This window comes from Hydractinia symbiolongicarpus, chromosome 12 (genome assembly GCF_029227915.1).
Source record: "Hydractinia symbiolongicarpus strain clone_291-10 chromosome 12, HSymV2.1, whole genome shotgun sequence".
Classification (NCBI taxonomy): domain Eukaryota; kingdom Metazoa; phylum Cnidaria; class Hydrozoa; order Anthoathecata; family Hydractiniidae; genus Hydractinia; species Hydractinia symbiolongicarpus.
The window spans coordinates 6,666,479-6,685,340 of NC_079886.1; the positions used below are offsets into that span (position 1 = coordinate 6,666,479).

The window sequence follows — 18,862 nt, forward strand, 5'->3', positions numbered from 1 at the left end:
TCTTTATGTGTGTGTAATTGCCAAAAATTGTTTTGTAAAAAGGCATTAATATGCAGTTTGTGATTTTTAGGATAGTCTGGTAACACTGGAGTCCATGTTAGTATCACCACATGTAGCAGGAATCAGGATTTGTGTATATGAATGGGTTGTTATGTTGCAGGAATTAAAAGAAATTATAAATATGTGGACAACTGCTCAACAGCAGGTAATCAATATTTTTTTGGTAAATGTAGTTAGTGGAGATTACTTGAATCTTGTCAGCAAAAAAACTTGCATAATTTCCAGTAAAACATCTTAAAGGATATTTATACAAAAACTGTGTGGCGAGTTTTGAAAAATGCGGGGGATGTAATTGTTTTGTTATAAACTAATGTACGTACAGACAAAATCATGGGCAATTAACATTGTTATTGTTGTTGTTTATTTTGCTTAAAGCGTTTTTATTTATCTTTTTAATGAAATTAACAACATCTCTTTTTTGTGATAAGAACAATAAATTTGAAAGTGGATATTTTCATGGTTTTAAGTAACTAGTACTTATAGGACTATATGACGACTGAATTACATGAAAGGCGCTGATTATGTAATTTGTAGTTTGTTTATATTATATAAACGAAAATTAGTATGCAATCTCCAGAGCATTTTAACAAACTCGATAGCTGTTTACAGGTAAGGGGATAGATACTTGAGGTTAAAGAAAAACGTGCACAAGTCGAATTCAAACTAATTTTTATGTTTAAAAAACTTTAAGGTTTAAGTTTTAGGTTAGACCTAATAGATAATACGAAAAACCAATAATCCTCAAAACTAAGCGTTTTTGAATATTTTAAATGTTAACTAAGACACTACAAGATTGCCTTTTTTCTAGTGGAAATATCTTGGAAAAATGTTTTCATCCTCTCACACACAATCCCAATATCCTGTTGAATATGATGCGTTTATTGCAACCAATAAAATAATGAAGGTATGTTAGTAATAATGTTTCAAAAATGTTTAAGAGTTCAATCACAGTAAAATGCAGCCATTTTATGCCCAGATTAATTGGTATAGGCATAGTATCTTTGTTTATAAGGGGTGGGTAAATTTAAAATGATAAGCCATTTTCGAACTGTTTCAAAGTAATTATGACCTAATTTCTTTTTCAAACCTTTTCTCAATTGAGAATGATTGAAGCATTGCACAAAAGTACTAGTCCTTTTGCATTGCAACAAAGAAAAAAATTGGTACTAATTTAATTTTGATTTTTGGTGCTACAAAGCCCACTTGTGAAGTCATTTCCAGCTGTAAGTCTCTTACAATGGTAATTTTGATATGTTGATAGTTTTTGTAAAACAAAACTTATATTATTAGCTATAAATGTTAAATCATGGCTACAGCATTTCTTGTTGTAAAAGAAACAACATAACATTTGCAATTTAATGGCCTTCCATTAATTTCGGTGGTTTCTTATATTTTAGGATTTGACTGATAGTATCATTAAAGATTCCAAAGTTTTGCATGTTCTTGAGCAGAAGATAAAGAGCGAAGGTTGTCGAGAATTACAAGGAGAAAAGTTGAAGGTTTCTTTAAATGATGTGATACAGAAACAGGTATGATGAGCATATTATTTTAATTTTATTATTGTGAATTTTTCACCTTGAGCTAACTACTAGTCCCTAATAAGTAAAAATTTTCACCTAGAGTTCTATAATTAACTTAAACTAGTTGTATGTCGCTGTGGAAAAATCCTCTTAGAGTGGCAGACAGTTACATAAATATATTTTGATGCTTTCATTAAAGATCCTTTTATATACAAAAAAATTTATAAACTCGTTGCCTGATCAAGATGATGTATAGGATCAAATGTTTTTAATGAACAATTAAAGGACATATTAAGTTTAAAGGTTTTTGATTACATCATTAACCTGTCAGTCTCAAAACTGTTTTGCATTGGGAATTTGGCCTAATTTTGGTCTTAGGTGGTCCCTATTTACGCACACAGGGATAAAGTAAGTGACATCACCATCCGTTTGTTATTTTGCCACAAAAACGTTGCAGTGTAATGTTTTTATTAAATTTATTGTCAAATAAATCAAATGTCAAATAAATGTATAGACATATTTTTGGGGAAAAACATATATATGCTTCTCACAGATAAAATTATTAACATATAAAACTAGTTGATTTCCCTGTGGAAATAACTACTTGTTTTGGGAGGTCCTAGTGCAAAAAAAATTTGTTCACAAATTTAATAATCTGTTCTTGCTATTGCTAGCATATTAATATAGACAATGAAAGTCCTGTAAAGAATCCACTTCAGCAAACTAAGAATAGAATAATAACTGACTTTACAAATTTTGATGCCAGCATGGACACATTCATATTTAAAGGAAATATAAAACAGTTGCTTCTGTTGTACAAAGCTTAAAATGCAGAACAATAGTATAGATCACATGCTATTGACATACAGAGCTTGGGGAATTTGGGGAAGAAATAACGGGTTTTACTACAATGATTTTTTATTTAAACATGTATGCAATAGCTTTCCCAATTTTATTAAATGTATTGACGCCAGGCTAATGCATTGATGTTATGTCAAACAAACAAAAATTAACAATAAGATAATACTTTGAAGGAAAACAAACATATTAACTTTGCCTGCCACCAACAAACAGATACAGTCCATTATTATAAAGATCTACTCAGTCACAAATCAGAAGAGTGTTTTCTTAAGTTAGGTAACATGTAGTTTATTAGCAACAAAAAAACTTAGCAGCAAAACATTCTGGTTGAAAAGGACTTCTAAATTTTAGGTTTAAACTGTTCCTCTGCCTCCTAAAAAGGACATCAAAATCATTGAATACTAAATTGGTTTAAGATTTGTTTGCTTAATTAAAAAATTGTAATTTCCTTTGTTGTAAGTTTAGAATAATTTACAAATGTTTTTACGTTATAGTCAGTGGTAATAAAACAACTAGAAGAATATCTTTTAACAATCCAAAATAGTTCACCACGGCTATATTTCCTAAGTCATGGTGAAATGTTAAAACTTTTGGCTATCAATCGTAACCCAAAGGATGTTATTCCATTTGTTCGGAAATGTTTCAATGGTATGACAAATTTGAAGTTCGAAATGCCACAAACATCGACAACAAATATATTCTCACCAATTGATATCAGTTTAAATAGTAAGTACCTCTATACGTTATATTTTTTATGGGTTTTGTACTTAAAACTTCTTGCATCCCTATGATTTGAAATACAGTATAAACCACTTGAGTTTTTAGAGAAGCATAAACCTATTATATTTTATGGTCACTCATTATATTTACTCTAATACTTCTGCCATGCGATTAGTGTTTCAATAGAGAAAATAAAGGCAGGGTTTACTATAGAGGTAGGAATATCAGGAAGACAGGATTAATAAAAAACAGGAAGTTTTTATTAAGATCACAAAAATTTAAAGTATAAGAAATGTAAAAGTAAAATACGTTTATTACGATATGTTCTGTGTTAATGAAAACACAATATTTACAACTTTTATTTGAAATTTTGACTATAATATTCAAAGTTGTTGAAAGAGCCGACTTACATTGCTATTATGGTGAAATGTGAGCTTGCATATGGGATTATTAGAAGACTCTGCTATTTTTTAATTTATGCCAAAAAAGTCTGATTTCCAGAGAGATGGAAATGTCAAAGAAGCAGGGAATACTAGTGTAAATGTAGTACACATTTTTAAATCTGTAAGGAGATAACTGCTGGGGGGGGTGTATTGTGTTATTTTGGTAAACACTTTCTCTGCAATGATGTAAACTCTTTAGCACACCTACTTGAAGTTGTGGCTTTAGTTGGTGAATATGGTGAAGAAGTCATACTGGAGAAAAAGATTCCGTTTTCAGATTCTATGGAAAAATGGTTTAAACAACTAGAACAGGTTATGAAAGAAACAGTTTGGAGTAACCTTTTCAACTGCATGAAGAAGTATACAGCACTGTTTTCAGGTATGATGTTATTAGTTTTTATTCAGTATTTTTTTAAATATTGAAAACAACATAAAAGCTTCATTCTGCAATTCTCAATCTGATGTCAACTAACCAATTATTCCACAAGTATTAAGTTTGCTTGAGGTCCTAAAGAAAAACAGAAAAATGTTTTTTTTAGTACACAAAATCAAAGCTATTCATTATCTTAATTATGCTAAGATGTAGAGTTACTTAGGTGTTAAGGTTTGTTTTAAAGCAAAATGTTCATACTGTCAACCTAAAGCCAGTCTCTAAAACGACTGGAAAGAACTGCTTTTTCCCAATTCAAGTATTTCAAAGAGAAATCCAAAATAATTTCAAAGCTTAGGTTGTAAATTTATGTTATAGATGAATATAAACTACTATAGATCTAAAGTTAACAAAAATGTGTATTGTACCTTTTGTTGTTTTTCCTAACCCAACACAGTCTAGCTAGCAAAAAATATAAAACAAAATATTTTACACACCCCCTGCTTTGTATCTGACATACAAGACAAATTTTAAAGTATTTTTTTCTTTTCTGCACATAAAAAATTCAATGGAAAATTATGGTAACATGGATGGAATATTCAAGCCGCTTAAAGGGGAACTCCAGTAAAATCACTTTTTTCTTTTTTGTTTTATACGTAATCAGGAAAGCATAAGAAATAAAAAAACTTACCTTGCTTGTTTTTTTTTCTAATAAAAAAACAGACAGGCGTGATTTCATTTGGAATGGACTTGATTATAAATAATGTTGAACTTATAGTTTACGTTTTAATAGCTCGTTTTTGTATGTACTTAACCTTTAAGTCTTTAAAAAATGGTTAGTTAGTTTTCACACAATCCCATCTTTAAAAAAGAAAGAACTCAAACAAAAATGGCTAAAAAAATATGTTGTGTAGATCTACCAAGCGATCAAAGTTTTTATATTTGTTTGTCACACTTCACAGATAGTTCTTTTAAAAGAGAACTCCAGAAAATAAAGTTCCATAAAATATTGCCAATTCGTAAAAATTTCTTTTTTAGCTATTCAACTTGTCATTTCTTCTTATTTCATCATTTGTACTCGATTATAATTTGCATCCACACAACACAACCAAATAATGTTTTGTACATTTTTATATTAAATAGCAGAACATTATACCAATTTCTGATGCAAACACCAATAAAAAAAACAATCTAGTTAGACATGTTATTTCGTAGCGCTAGTCAGTTTCTATTCTTTGTTTTTCAAAAAAGAAGCTTTTTTGATGGAAGGACTGGCCAGTTTTTTTCAGGGGTAAATGTACCCATTTTCTTAACATCACTTCATTGGCACCACTTTCAATCTTTGTTACTGTTTAGGCTGGATGAAATGCAGATAATGCGGTTTCTAAAACAGCTTCATTAAAACAACCACTTAAAAATCAGTAGCTTCTGTAACGCATGACTTACAATAATGATAAGAGTGATTTTCATTTATACAATGTTAATACCCCCTTCTTACCAACTTCACAGCACAAACATTATTTGATCTTTCAATCACGCATTGCATTGGTTGTCCACCATGCAGAGTATTTCAACATTACATAAAATTTGTTTGCATTTGTGTGGAAAAAAGCACATGCAGAGGAAAGATATTGCTGAACTGTGAAATAAAAATAAATTGGCTTGTAAAGTAAGAAAGGTTTTTTACTAAAGCAAAAAGTTTTTTGACAAAAAGAATGTAAAAAAAGCGATTAAATATATTTTTTATTTTTTTTAAAAAAAAAAAATTCTCCAAGACCGTAGCGTTGCGTCAGTCAAAGGCACCGCATCACTTTCTTCATTGTTATTAATTTCTCCCTTGTGAGACACAAGAGGTTCGTCGTATGGCTGTAGCTTTGTAAAGTCTTTTTCATGAAAAGAATTATCCAATTATAAGCTTTCTAAGTTTTAACCTTCATCATTATTACAAGTCATTATATCAACGAACAATGCAAACAGTAAGTAAGCAAAACTTTTAGAAGGCGAGCTGCAGACCTTACGGACTTTCTGCACGATGTGACGTATGCTTTTTTATTGGGACCTAGTCCTCTTGGCTTTATGCGACCTTGAAAATTATTTGAAATTAAAGATGTTTCCAAATGCGGTAAAGCTATAAATAAAAAATTTTAACGACTGTTAAAGGTTAATTTTGATATACTTACGTATTTTCTTATTAATTATAATAACGATTTTTCAAAAAAATAGTTTTTTCACTGGAGTGCCCCTTTAAATTAAACAATAAAATGTAACTAGCTCTCATTCAAGCAACTAAGTTTTTATGCATACTTCTGTTTGGTTTGATGGGAAATCACTGCTATTAGGCAATATTTGCAAGATGCAGTGAACTATATTTGCTTAACAAGAATACAAGAGAAACCTCTGGAACAACACACTAGATAAAAACTATAATATTCTTGTTTTTATAGGAAAAAAATATTGCTTGGAGCTCCAGGCTCTTAAAGAAATGTTATTCAACGAAAAGATTTCGTCTCAATCTATTTTTTTATTTCATGATGCATTATGGAGTGATTTAATTCAAGATGTTATACATGACAAGATTTCTAAATCCAATGCATTGTAAGTACATAATAAATGTTCTTAGCTAAGTAAGACATTATTCACATGTTTTTTCATTTGTTTTTACATCTGGTTTAAACTTTCATACTAAAAATTTCATACTGAAGTTTTCGTTTGTGCAAAAAATTTGTTAACTGTATATTTTATTCATTGCACATATTTTCCTACGAAAATGCATTCAAATTTTTCAATATTTTGAAAATATTTCATTTTATTCATTCAAATTTTATTTTGATATGCTTTGAACTTTTTATTTTCGATACTTTTATTCCATGTTTTTCACTTTTGAAGATGTTTAGACTACTGTACAGCTTTATGAAATTGTAAACTTTTGAAGTTTCACTTTCTGCTCAGTGCATTGGTTACCAGAGGAAGTACAAAAAAACTCTTCCTTTTAAAATAGAAAGGAAACAGAAAAAAATAATGGGTCATCAATAAAAAGGGAAATTCAGTTGCAACAATTTTTTGTCACTTTATAACAAGCATCTCTACATCCATATGTTTTTCATAGTTTTAACAGAAAATATTAAAAATGCTATTCATTGAACATTTCAGTGGAAAGTAAAGCTCTTAGTAAATGGATCTATGATATATCTAAATATCAATTACTGTTATGAGAGAGCAGAATTTTTAATTATAATATAAATTATCAATTTTCTTTATATATTATCATTTTAATATGTCAACAGGACTGGAAAACTTCATTTTTTATAGTTGAAAAAGACCACAGTTGTCCATACGTTTATTCTAACGTTTTCAGCTAAAGTCATGGAGAGTGATGTGTGTTATTAAACAAACCCAATATGTTTGCTGCTATAACTCCTATTAAAATTATAAAAAATAATGTCAGAGATGATTATAACCTCATCTGTATCATCATAGCTATTTTGTTTCTAATAATGTAAACAACAGGTTTAGTAAGTGTTACAGTTCATCATGTTTCTCTGTAGGATATACATAGAGAAAGTGTTGGTAGATGTTACAGATTTTCTTAAAAGTTCTTCTCTGATAAATGGCGCAAATGTGATGGATAAAAGATTATTTTTATTACTTCAAGTATTATTTCTGCAACTTAGGAATTACCAAGGACAGTTACAAGGTAAATTGTTTTTTATAACCTGTGACATAAATTGTGAAAATCCTGCCTTAGGTAGTAAATATACACAACAGCCACTTCACATCTGCAAGAAACAGCAACAGGAATTATTCATTTTTCTTTTCACAACTTAAGCAAGAATGCCTTGTTTACCATGACACTTCCCAACATGGATTAGAAAGGTTCTCCCACAATGAGTTGTAAGGCCCATGGAAAAATTCACTTCAGATGGGGAACAGCTATTTAGATATATTTTGATGAGATCATCTGTGATCTGTGCAGAGCTTAAAGTACTGATCAACATATTATATATGATCATTTAATTTAGGTGACTTGTTAGGAATATACGTTAGATACAAAGCTTTTTGGATGAGTCTTGTGGAAAAAGCCACCTAACAGATGTGATCACAATTTAGTCTTTTTTTTATAGAATTGGACTTATCAGGTGAAAAATCTTCTTTTCAAAACTTAATGCGTTTGTCCACATCAATAACAACAAGTGGCAATGATCTTGATTTCAAAACAAAAAATAGTGAGTTAGATACTTTATTTATATGTTGCATATTAATATTGTTGTTTCATTAATTCTAAAATTTTGTGTTGCGTCTTTGTTACAAAAAGCTGTCTTCTTGAACGCAAAAATCTTGCTGGTTATATTATCATACCTACCTATAACTGTTTATAATAATCAACTGTCTTTAAAAATATTTTATACATTACAGGCAAATGTATATAAACAAAGTGCTAAACAGTTATTTTTATCATTAAATAACAATTTTCGAGAGACAAATGCAGAGTTTTTGTAACAAAATAGAATATGGTAGAATGTTAAATTTAAATTGCTGAATTCGCTAATTAGTTCCTTCTTGTTTTAATTAGATTTTAAGGTTGAATTGAAATGTCTTGGTCATGTGTTATGCTATGGCTATGAGTATGACAGTACATTACCCAGACTTGTATTAACTCCTCATACTGACAGATGTATGTTGTCGTTGGTAACTGCTTTCCAAGATTTTAAAGTTGGTTGTCTCACCGGAAAATCACAAGATGGTAAATCAGAAACCGCTCATTGCTTGGCCAAGGTTAAAAACGCTTTGTTTTTGTTACGTTTGATGTTTTTGTCAACGATGTAACAATAATTTATTTGATACATTGATTTATATGTCCTCTTACTAAAAGTTTGTGACATGGGAATATTATGAATTGAAACAAAAAATGAAACTGAAATAAATCACATTACACTGAAATGTCATAATTCATAATAAAGTTAACTACTATTGAACTTAATCCTTAAATGAATAATTTTTTTTGTCGTATTGTATTGGATATTTAGAAATTGGGTCGTCACTTCATAACTTTAAATTGCACGATGGATACTCCTTTATCTTGTATCGTTCAAATGATGTATGGTGCATTGGGTGTTGGAAGCATTTTATGTTTAGATAACGCACATTTCTTATCAGCTGACTTGTTATCTGTGATTGGACAGTATTTTTATAACATATTTAATGCTTTGAAGTGTGTAGCTGTCAGTCGTGAGGTATGACATCTACAATGGGATATTTCTGGGTTTGGCTTGAAAGTATTTATTTCCTGTCATCTGAATGGGTCCAAGAAAAAAAAGTTAAATCCCGATCCTTAAATTTACACCTTGAGCGTTTTTCACTTCCCTTGTTGTGAATCTTGAAGATTTTAAAGGAGACATCCTCATGACTGTAATTTAAATTGTTATGTGAAAGGGGTTTGTTTTAGTGCATTGATTTAAAATTAAAATCCCCTGCCTCAATAAAAAGAATATTTTTCTTCTGTTAAACTTTTTTCTATGAACCAAGTTATTAAGCAGTTTATAACTTGACAGTCACATGTTTCTTGCTCACCATTTTTGCTTACACTTTTAATTATGTTGATTTAGAACATCCTGCAGCCTAAACGTTGTCATTCCGTAGCTGATATATACAACATTCCCAATCCTTCAACAAGTAAACATCTAAACTGCAATGGAGCAATTGATTTACCTCTTGTTAAACCACATACTAACGAAAACAACCATTACATGGCACCAATGCTGGGAAATATATTATTTGAAAATCGATTAGTTGAAGTTAGTTCACTGTATGCATCAGTTATGGTGATAAAGAATGAATTTGATAAATGGAGATCAGTTCCTGATAATTTAAGGGTACGTTATTTAAAAGAAGTAACAATATTTAAGAAAGTCTTTTACCAATTGTACCAGTTTTGTTTTTTCTTTGTGAAATTTAGCCTTAGTGTTTAAATATTTGTTTACTAGGAAATGCTTCGCCCTGTCTCTATTCACAGCATCAGTAAGAAACTTCTATATGAAGCATGGTTTGTGATGAATGGTTTTAGCCATAGTGTTGCTTTGGCAAAAAAAATAAACATTTTTCTTGAGTGTCTACCCGAAATGGTAAGCTTGTTGTGATTTTATCAAGTATTTTTTATCAGACCATTGCATATAGAAATTCATCAGAAGGAGATTCACTGTTTTTTTTTTGCAATTACTGTCCTCCTAACACATGTTACAAAAGGTAAAAAGTTTATTTAGTCCTGTTCTATAAAATAACAATCACCTTGTTACATTCTAACATTATAACATAGTCTATTGATTTGCACAATAATAATCACCAGAGTTAATATGGTGATGATAATCACCATATTAACTTTCAACCATTGTTTGTTATAATACAGATGTGTTTCCTTTGCCATTTAATTAATTTTATTGGTCTAAACTGTTTCAGAATGCTCATCTGTTGTCTGTAAGGAAAATTGGATGTATTATTGATCAGACAGCTCAAAATCTCAGTGAAAGTGGTTGTAAGTTTGAATGAATTTGATTTGTTGTTGACATTGTATTGACTTTTATATTGATGACAACAAAATGATTTACACAGTAGTTTCTATTATAGTTCAAAGCAATGATGAAGAAGTTTTTTTGGCGAAAAATATACTTGCGATGCTTAAAGTTTCATTACCAACTGACGTACTCCAGTGTATTACCCAGAAAATGAAGGTTATATTTCCATGTATGAAGTACACAAGCTCATCATACAGTGATACCATGTTGCTTAAATCAGTCAAACATCAGATACGTGCTGATAATCTTATTTTGAAGCCAGAATTCTTAAATAAGGTATGGCTTGCAAAATTATACCAAACAATAAAAAAAACAACGTTCCCAAAAATTGTAAGCTCTTACGATATCAAACATGTGCCAAAACTTATAGTTATGAAACAACTTGCTAATTGTTAGAATTACGTCTCAAGTCCTTCTTCTTAATTTGTTAAAATGATTACCTGAACGAATTTTTAATTCTTTGTCAATTTTTTCTCTATTAATTTAAAGCAGTGATATAATTGAGTTATCATTGAATTTTTCGTTGGAAAAAAGAGTGTTAAGGTGGTAAATGTTTGAGGATTGTTGTGAAACTTATATAGTCTATCTACTATTTTAGGTGCTTACTCTTCATGATATATTATCACACAGCAGGTCAGTGATACTTGTTGGAAAAGCAGCTTGTGGTAAAACAGCATGTTACCAGACCTTATCAAGAGCATTGTGTCAGTTTTATTACCCGTGGTTGCAAAGCAAAGACCTACCAAACAAAAAGATCAGTGAGAAATTAGAAAGAATTAATGTGAAAGTTATATATCCAAATGTATTTACGACTGACCAGGTAATGGGGACACAGTTACATTATTCAGGAAAAATATCTTGTTGTTCATTCCCCCACAAAACGTATTAAGACAAGGTAGCAAATTTCGAAGTTCTTACCTACCAGTATGTAGACTATTTCTATACTAGAATCGTACTTTTTAAACTCGTCAATGTTAACAACAGAATTAGGACTTAGGATTTTAGATTATTTAGTTAGATTTGAAATCTAAATATGGGCTGATTGTTTTTGACCTCAGCATATCCACCTTTCTCAGAATTTTAGAACCTTTGTAAACCCTGATGTGGATTATTTTTTAAAACCGATGTGTTAGGAAGTGCTACTAGCGCAGTGTAAACACTGTTTACCTAGCCTACCTTACTCCAATAAAATTAATGATCATTAAAATTCGCTTTAATTGAATGCGTCTTATTAAAGTGTAAGCAGTGAGTTGATGCTTTCTGCTAACTTTGTAAATTGGCAAAAAATTTGGCATTGTCTTAATATTTTAATGAAGGGTTGTATTAGCGTAATGGAAATATAATCTTTGTCGTCCTTTTGTTTCAATGTATTTTAAATACATATAGGTGAATGCTTATTGGAGTTGACAATTCCTTAGTAGAATGCACTTATAGAAACCACAACTCTGCATGTATGCATGAGTTTTTAATTTCTAAAGTTGTCTCCTGAGCTGAAAGCAATAGTGTCATTTCCACTTCTTTTCATCTATGACAACGGAATTTATATGTAGCAGTAGTATATAGAATTTAAAAAACTAAAAAATATTTATTGGAGGGTAACTTAATGCTTCACAAGCTTATTTTCAATGATAGATGGAAGCATTTTTTAAAATTGAATAGCTACTGAAAAACATACCTGCCTCAAATGTTTTTTGTAAAATTTCCAAAATTGTATTCCATATTGGAACCTTTATCCAACTTCATTGAAAACTGATTTAATGGTTTTTGATTGTAGTTTTTTAAGTCATTGTTAACTATTAATGGATTGTGATTTATTGAATATATTGCAGATGTATGGTCATTTTGATTCGAACAGCACTTGGATTGATGGATTGTTTACTAAGATGGTATGCAGTTACAAAGTTTTGAAAAATGCTGCATTAAAGGCTGACAAACAGTGTGAAATACAGAACTGGTTTGTGATGAATGGGAATATAAACAACTCGTGGATAATTCCATTTGAATCTCTACTTAACCATTCTAATGAATTTGTGATTGGTAACATAAAGAAAATATCAGTGGCAGGTATTTTTATCTTCAGCAATCGTATTAACTTTGTTATTTCCCATGTGTTAACTGTCTACTTTTGTATACTTGTAGGCCACTTTATGAACGTTTTTTTTTTCAAAAGTTGCTCTGTTGCATTTTTGTTTATGTTATTGACGTTACATGAAGTGTTGGTTTGGCATAAATTTGGTGATAAAAACAGCTTTGAACAGGTACTATGGTAAATTTAAGCAAACGTTTTTGGTGTACATTCAATTTTTTGCTTTGTCTAGAACATGCTAAAGTATTTTTTGAAACAGACACGCTTGAGGCTGTGTCTCCAGCTTTAATTTCAAGAAGCACAATTCTCCATTTCCATGATGATCAAGTGGTCGATTGGAAATGTGTGTTTGATGCTTGGAAAACAACAGCACATAATAAATTTTCATTAGCTGGTGATGAGTATGTTTATTTTTTCTATTTTTATTAGTCTATTTTTTGTGATTGTGTACAGTAAATTTCTTTTTTATATGAAATTAAAAAGTCTGAATGTGACAAACAATGCAGTCTTTTGACTGTTGTGGCTGATCACATGACTCCGAAATTCCAGTTTTCAAATTCGAACTAGCACGAGTGAAATCTAAGAAGGTTCATAAACAAACTTTATAGAAACATTTTCAACGTACTTAGTGATTTCTCGAAATAGTGCACAATTTCATATTTTTAGGTTGAATGCAATTCTTAACGTTTTAAGTTACACATTGGAAAATGTCAGCAAATGTATGAAAGAAGACTGTTCCAATATACTCTCTGCAAACAATGTCCATGATGTTTCCACTCACAGTCATTCAACAGTGATAAACTGCATGCAAGTTCTAAATGTATTATCTGCTGTTCTCACTGAATGGAAGTCTCGAGATCAACACCAGTCGATAGATGTTGATAAAGAAAGTCAAAACAAGTTCATAACTCATATGGTTGCTTACTCTATGGCAAATGCACTGACACCCTTAGTTTATGACAGGTGAAAATATTTAGACTTGTGTCCACTAGAAAAAAAATTGTAAAATTTGTTAATAGGTTGTTTATTTACAGTGGATAGCTTTTCAATTGTTGTAAGAAGTTAACCCTATTCATGCCAGGGGTGGATGGTGGGGGGAAATGCCCGTAGTTAAAATGTCATTCAAAGTACAAAGTAATACTTAATTTGGATACTTCTACGCAAATATCGCCAAAAATATTTACCAAACAATACATTTTCAAAAACTAGAATTTTAACAAAAATGCTGTCATCAGCAAAAAATTGCTGAAGTCATCATTTGAGGCATGATTTTTACTTGTCATTTGACACACGCTTGTACTAATGTCTATGACTCACAACCTAACACAAGCAAAGTTATGCGTGTAGGGCTTTTTTGCACCTAAGTTTTGACCAAGCCTTTAGGGTTAACCTTTTAAATTAAGTGCTTTCTAATAAAATAAATAAACATTGCGTTGTGCACAATTTCTCTTTAAATTCCTTTTTTTCATTTGCTTGTAGAATTAAAAAGGTTTAAAGTTTTTTAAAGTTACAGAACAGTCCATGACTGAAGATTAAAAGATACACTTTGGAAATTATTTTTTAAGTACTTCAGAGGAAATAAAATATTTTTCTCCTTTGGTGAATTCATGAGCGAAACCATGTAAAAAAAACCCACATAAGGAAGCCTTTTAAATATTGTCCAGGTGAAGTTTTTGGTAAATAGTTTTTAGCCTAAAATGACCTATGTGTCTCAACTGTCCTATGGTTTTTAAAACTTGGAGGTTTTGACATGTCTTTTTGCATTATATACACGTGTTACTTTTAGATCTCTGGCCAAACTAGATATTTGTATTCGTCAAATATTTTCTACATGTCCAATATGTCCAGTGATTTTTCCTTGTCATATTCTTGATTGTTATTTTGATGGTAATATTGGAGAATTGGTGCCATGGAATGAACACGTGTTGGCAGTAAAAACAGCTGTAACCTCGAGTTTTGTACTTACGAGGGAGGTACGTAACTGGGAATTTCTTTTTTTATGGTTAGACAATGATTCTTTACTATTTATACAGTAATTTTTTGTAGAAAATTTAAATTTAGCTAAACTTTTAAAATTTCTGCTTTGAGAATTGTTAAAGTCCCTAGGTGCTTATATAATATTTTGATTTTCAAGAGGGACTCTCATTTAAGGAATGATTTTTTGAGGGAATTTATTGTTTATTAAGGAGGTTTTTTTTATAGGCAAAATAGAGAAAAAATCCAATAAGCAGTTCTAGTTAAGTATACAGCAAACAAAAAATGTTATGTTTTTTTAAAAAAGAACTTAAGAAAGAAAATATCCTTGTAAAAAATTTCCTTGTTGCAAAAAAATTCTATAAAGTTTCCATCCCCAGGGCGTTATTATTGTTTAGCAGAGTTGACTGTATGCATTACTTCAAATTTTAATAAGAATTACTTTATGTGAAGAGGAAAAGATCCTTATTCAAGGAGACTTTATTAAAAATTTTAGGTATTATAAAGGACGCTTGTTTAAGGGGGCGTTTATTCGAAGGAGCACTCATCGATTTTCTTTTACAATTTAATCCTTGCTTTGCAATTTTCAAAATGTACTTTTACTATCTTTTAATACAGACATTTTTTAATATTATAGCATCAAAAAATATTTCATCTCTCTGATATGCTGTTAGCATCTGGACAAAACTTAATGTTGATCGGGGAACCTGGATCTGGTAAATCTTCATTTGTGAAGGTGAAATAAAGTTGCATTTAAATCTTAACCTTTACCCTAGTTTTTATGCCTGCATTAAATGTATATACCTTCTTTTTGCAATATGAAAATCTACTTTTATGATTTGTTATGTAAGGGCAAGGCAAAGTTTACTGTTCATAAAACACCCATATTTCCTCGACCTGATCTTATCAAATATAACACACTCTTTATTCAGCATGCAATTTCGACTAAATACACTACCACTAAAATTCAAATATCCAAAGCAACGTCTGTTGAACATTTTCAAAGTAGACTACTGGTAAATGCAAGAACATTCTCACAATACCAAAACAACAAAAAAAATCTCCCAAAGAAATCTGAAAACGTGATCGTTTTTGTTGATGATTTGAATTTATCAGCACAGCATGGTTACTGCAGTGACACGCCCCTGTCTGAATGCATGAGACAAATAAACATGGAGGGTAAGTAGTTTTCTTTACTTCATACAAAATAATTAGGAAGGTACTCTGAGGGCAATTTTGAAAAAAACATAACCTGAGAATTATATTGTTTTTGGCCTCTGTATACATTTTCTGAATTGTCGCTTGTGGAAGATATGTGTTGAGGAAGACAATTTCTGATTCATGAAACCTTATATTTTAGTTCTAATTTCTTTCAACTTTATGAATCACATATCTTCTCATATATATTTTTCCAGGTGGTGTACATGATTGTAATGGGAAATATTTCCATCATCTTCCAAACACGCAGTTTATCACAACATACAGTCCACCTGTGACTGACTTTGTTGGAATTAATTCGAAATCTTTGTTACAGCCGAAATTGTACCGACATTTTAGCATTTTAAGAATGCCATCATGTACAGGCGACCAAATGGTGCGTTTGTTTTCTCAGCAATGTGAAAATTGGTTAGAACGTTTCTCTTGGTTACCGTTTAAGCAAATGATTGCTTGTGTAAGTTGCCTTTTTTTTCTTTATGTAATATATATGACTAGTTTTTTAAAGTTTTGCTGATTGTTGGTGTTGACGTTCAAATATTTTAGTAAAACCATTTGTTTTTTTTACGTCAATAAGTTTCATGTTGATTTTTACATAAAATTATGTAAAGCATACATATCACAAAATTTGTAGCTGTAATACATTTAGGTAAGACGCAAAGTATTTTTGGGCCAAATCATCCTAAAAAAAGCTTTGCAGTTTCGCCCGAAAACCTCTTGTCTTGTTTTGTGATCATTGTATTTTTTTAAATTGCTGTAAGCAAGCAAACCAAGTTAACTTCAGAGCCACACAATAACAGGCTACTTCATAACATATTTTTTACATTACACAGGTAATATCAAAAACCGCCATAAATCTTCATCAGTCAATAAAAGATAAGTTTACATGGACAAATTTGGTACCACAATATGTGTTCTCACAACATGATGTTGCAAGAGTGTTCAAAGGACTGTTTTTGTTTTCATCAAATGTTGATGTGATAAATAAATCGAGGACGAACCATGCAGATGTCATTAAAAGTTCTATGAATGGGAGGTAATTTAACATTGTATAGTTTTAATTTTTGCACTTGTCTCCAATTTAATGTTAAGAAAATGGTATAACGAATGCTAGTCATTTCCTGTGAATTTTTAAAAAACTGTTCATTTACATTTATCAGAATCATCAAGTTAAGGTAGCCTTTAAATGGTCCCGAAATTTCAGCGTGTTTACGTTGAGTTTTTCATATTGGGTTATGCAAACTGCACTTATTCCATAACGTATGGAATAAGTGGAATACCTTTTTCAACATGAAATATAGCCTTATACACATGCACAAAAGTTTCATCTTGGGTAAATTGTGTTTATATAAATGTTTTGAGGATAAAATGAAATTCAATATGGTCGCTTTGACTGAAATGAATCAACACCGAAATGAGTTCCGAAACCATTTAGAAAAACCAAACTGGAGATCGAAATGAAGTTTGATCCCAAAATTTATGATTTATTTATGCAATGTAAACCTCATTTATATGCAAAGTATATTTCAACTGTTTACATCGTAGTTAGTGTGAAATTATTGTAAATAAAATTTTTACCATTCACATGTGAGAGATTTACCAATAAGATCTTAATGGAAAGTAAGAAATTGTATCAATTACCGGAACAGATATCGAAATGTGAAAATCTAAAAGTCTCATATCAACATAAAGTTCTGGAAATCATGAGCAGAGTCTTACCTTATATAAGCCATCAATACGATTAAAAAAAGATAATTAGGCTAGTATGTTTTTTGACGTTTAATTTTCCTTTTATGTTTTAATCTTAATAGCAGGTCAGAATTGGTACATGGTGACAAAGAACAAAATACAGATGACAAAATGACTGAAACATTAGGTTCTATGGTTCATCTTCTCTGTCATGAAGTTCAAAAGGTGTATGGAGAAAGACTGTTGCATCAAACTGACTATGACTGGTTGATGAATAGAATACAAGAAGAAGTGAACACCCTGTTTGGTAGTGAGGTTACATTGCAAGGTATGTTTTAAATTAGGTTACGTCTGAAGTAATATATATGTCCTTGAATGAAGTTAACAGAATCAATGACGTTGATCGATGTAAAATTAAGTGAAAAGCCGCCTTTATAAAATATGTTGCCTACTATTTTCCAAAATCATTTATTAAGTTAGTTTTAACTACCATTTTGTTTCACTATAGCTAGAAATATTTTATTACCAAAGAATGTGTATTAGATTCCGTGACTTGCATCGCCAAACTTTGAGAGGATCTAGTTGAAATTAAGTATTTCATTTCTTGGGAGGTTTTAGGAAGAGTGGCAACCATGACTTAGGTTTAAACAGGGAAGCTTTCAAATAAGACAATTCACAGAACGACAAAAAACAAAACAATATTAAAAACCCGGCTTTAAAATAGTTACAGACTTTGTCATGTGTATCTTCATATTTCTTTGTGTTGATTTCTATACACTCTTGTGCCTTTTATCAATTGCGTTCACTACATTTTAATTATATGCTTTTTTATCCTCTTCTTAAATTCTGATACCCAAATTTTATATGCAGGTATTAAGACTGCTACCAGCTCCTCGTTACAAGACAGTCAATTGTGCAGTGTGCTACTAAAAAAAAGCAGACACAAATGTGCTACCTTATTTAACTCGTACTATATTACTATGCCAACAGATCAAAGTTCGAATGTTTTTAAGTGTGCTACCAGGACAGAGTTTAAACTAATGTTGTACGATGCTATGAAGTCAGTCAATGAAACTAAAGTAGATAACATGGAATTGGTATTTTTTGACGATATGCTGAGACATGCGGAAAATCTATGCAGGGCCCTGGTAAGATTTTTTATGATCTGTATGTGTCTGTATGAGTTTTTAATTTTTGTTGTTATAAAAATCCTTGAATGGAACTTTTACCAGAATCTCATTCTTATAGACGTTTTTATTGTGAAAGTATTTGTGAAAGATTTTTAGAGAATTCTTAGAATTTAGGTGCAGTTGTTCTTCTTTAATGGCTTAGTGTTTTGTAGTCTGGTCGGTATAACA

General features: G+C 30.6%; 1 protein-coding gene across 7 annotated transcripts in view; it reads left to right on the top strand.

Moving 5' to 3' along the window:
- LOC130622282 (dynein axonemal heavy chain 1-like) overlaps window positions 1–18,862 on the top strand; it is a 55,150-nt gene that overhangs the window by 17,353 nt on the left and 18,935 nt on the right. For 6 of the 7 annotated variants that reach the window (XR_008981037.1, XM_057437722.1, XM_057437725.1 and 3 more), the window contains 25 exons: window positions 71–205; window positions 869–964; window positions 1,458–1,589; window positions 2,936–3,167; window positions 3,804–3,983; window positions 6,419–6,569; window positions 7,520–7,668; window positions 8,096–8,197; window positions 8,545–8,747; window positions 8,999–9,205; window positions 9,578–9,844; window positions 9,956–10,093; window positions 10,425–10,500; window positions 10,593–10,816; window positions 11,139–11,360; window positions 12,370–12,604; window positions 12,859–13,027; window positions 13,293–13,589; window positions 14,413–14,599; window positions 15,238–15,336; window positions 15,533–15,779; window positions 16,016–16,272; window positions 16,649–16,851; window positions 17,627–17,832; window positions 18,375–18,652. Coding sequence is in view for 6 of the 7 variants with exons in the window: in XM_057437722.1 (XP_057293705.1) it covers window positions 71–205; window positions 869–964; window positions 1,458–1,589; window positions 2,936–3,167; window positions 3,804–3,983; window positions 6,419–6,569; window positions 7,520–7,668; window positions 8,096–8,197; window positions 8,545–8,747; window positions 8,999–9,205; window positions 9,578–9,844; window positions 9,956–10,093; window positions 10,425–10,500; window positions 10,593–10,816; window positions 11,139–11,360; window positions 12,370–12,604; window positions 12,859–13,027; window positions 13,293–13,589; window positions 14,413–14,599; window positions 15,238–15,336; window positions 15,533–15,779; window positions 16,016–16,272; window positions 16,649–16,851; window positions 17,627–17,832; window positions 18,375–18,652 (4,692 nt within the window). In the remaining variant the exon portion in view is untranslated. The remainder of the gene's footprint in view (window positions 1–70; window positions 206–868; window positions 965–1,457; window positions 1,590–2,935; window positions 3,168–3,803; window positions 3,984–6,418; window positions 6,570–7,519; window positions 7,669–8,095; window positions 8,198–8,544; window positions 8,748–8,998; window positions 9,206–9,577; window positions 9,845–9,955; window positions 10,094–10,424; window positions 10,501–10,592; window positions 10,817–11,138; window positions 11,361–12,369; window positions 12,605–12,858; window positions 13,028–13,292; window positions 13,590–14,412; window positions 14,600–15,237; window positions 15,337–15,532; window positions 15,780–16,015; window positions 16,273–16,648; window positions 16,852–17,626; window positions 17,833–18,374; window positions 18,653–18,862) is intronic. The other variant, XM_057437724.1, reaches the window with a different exon arrangement.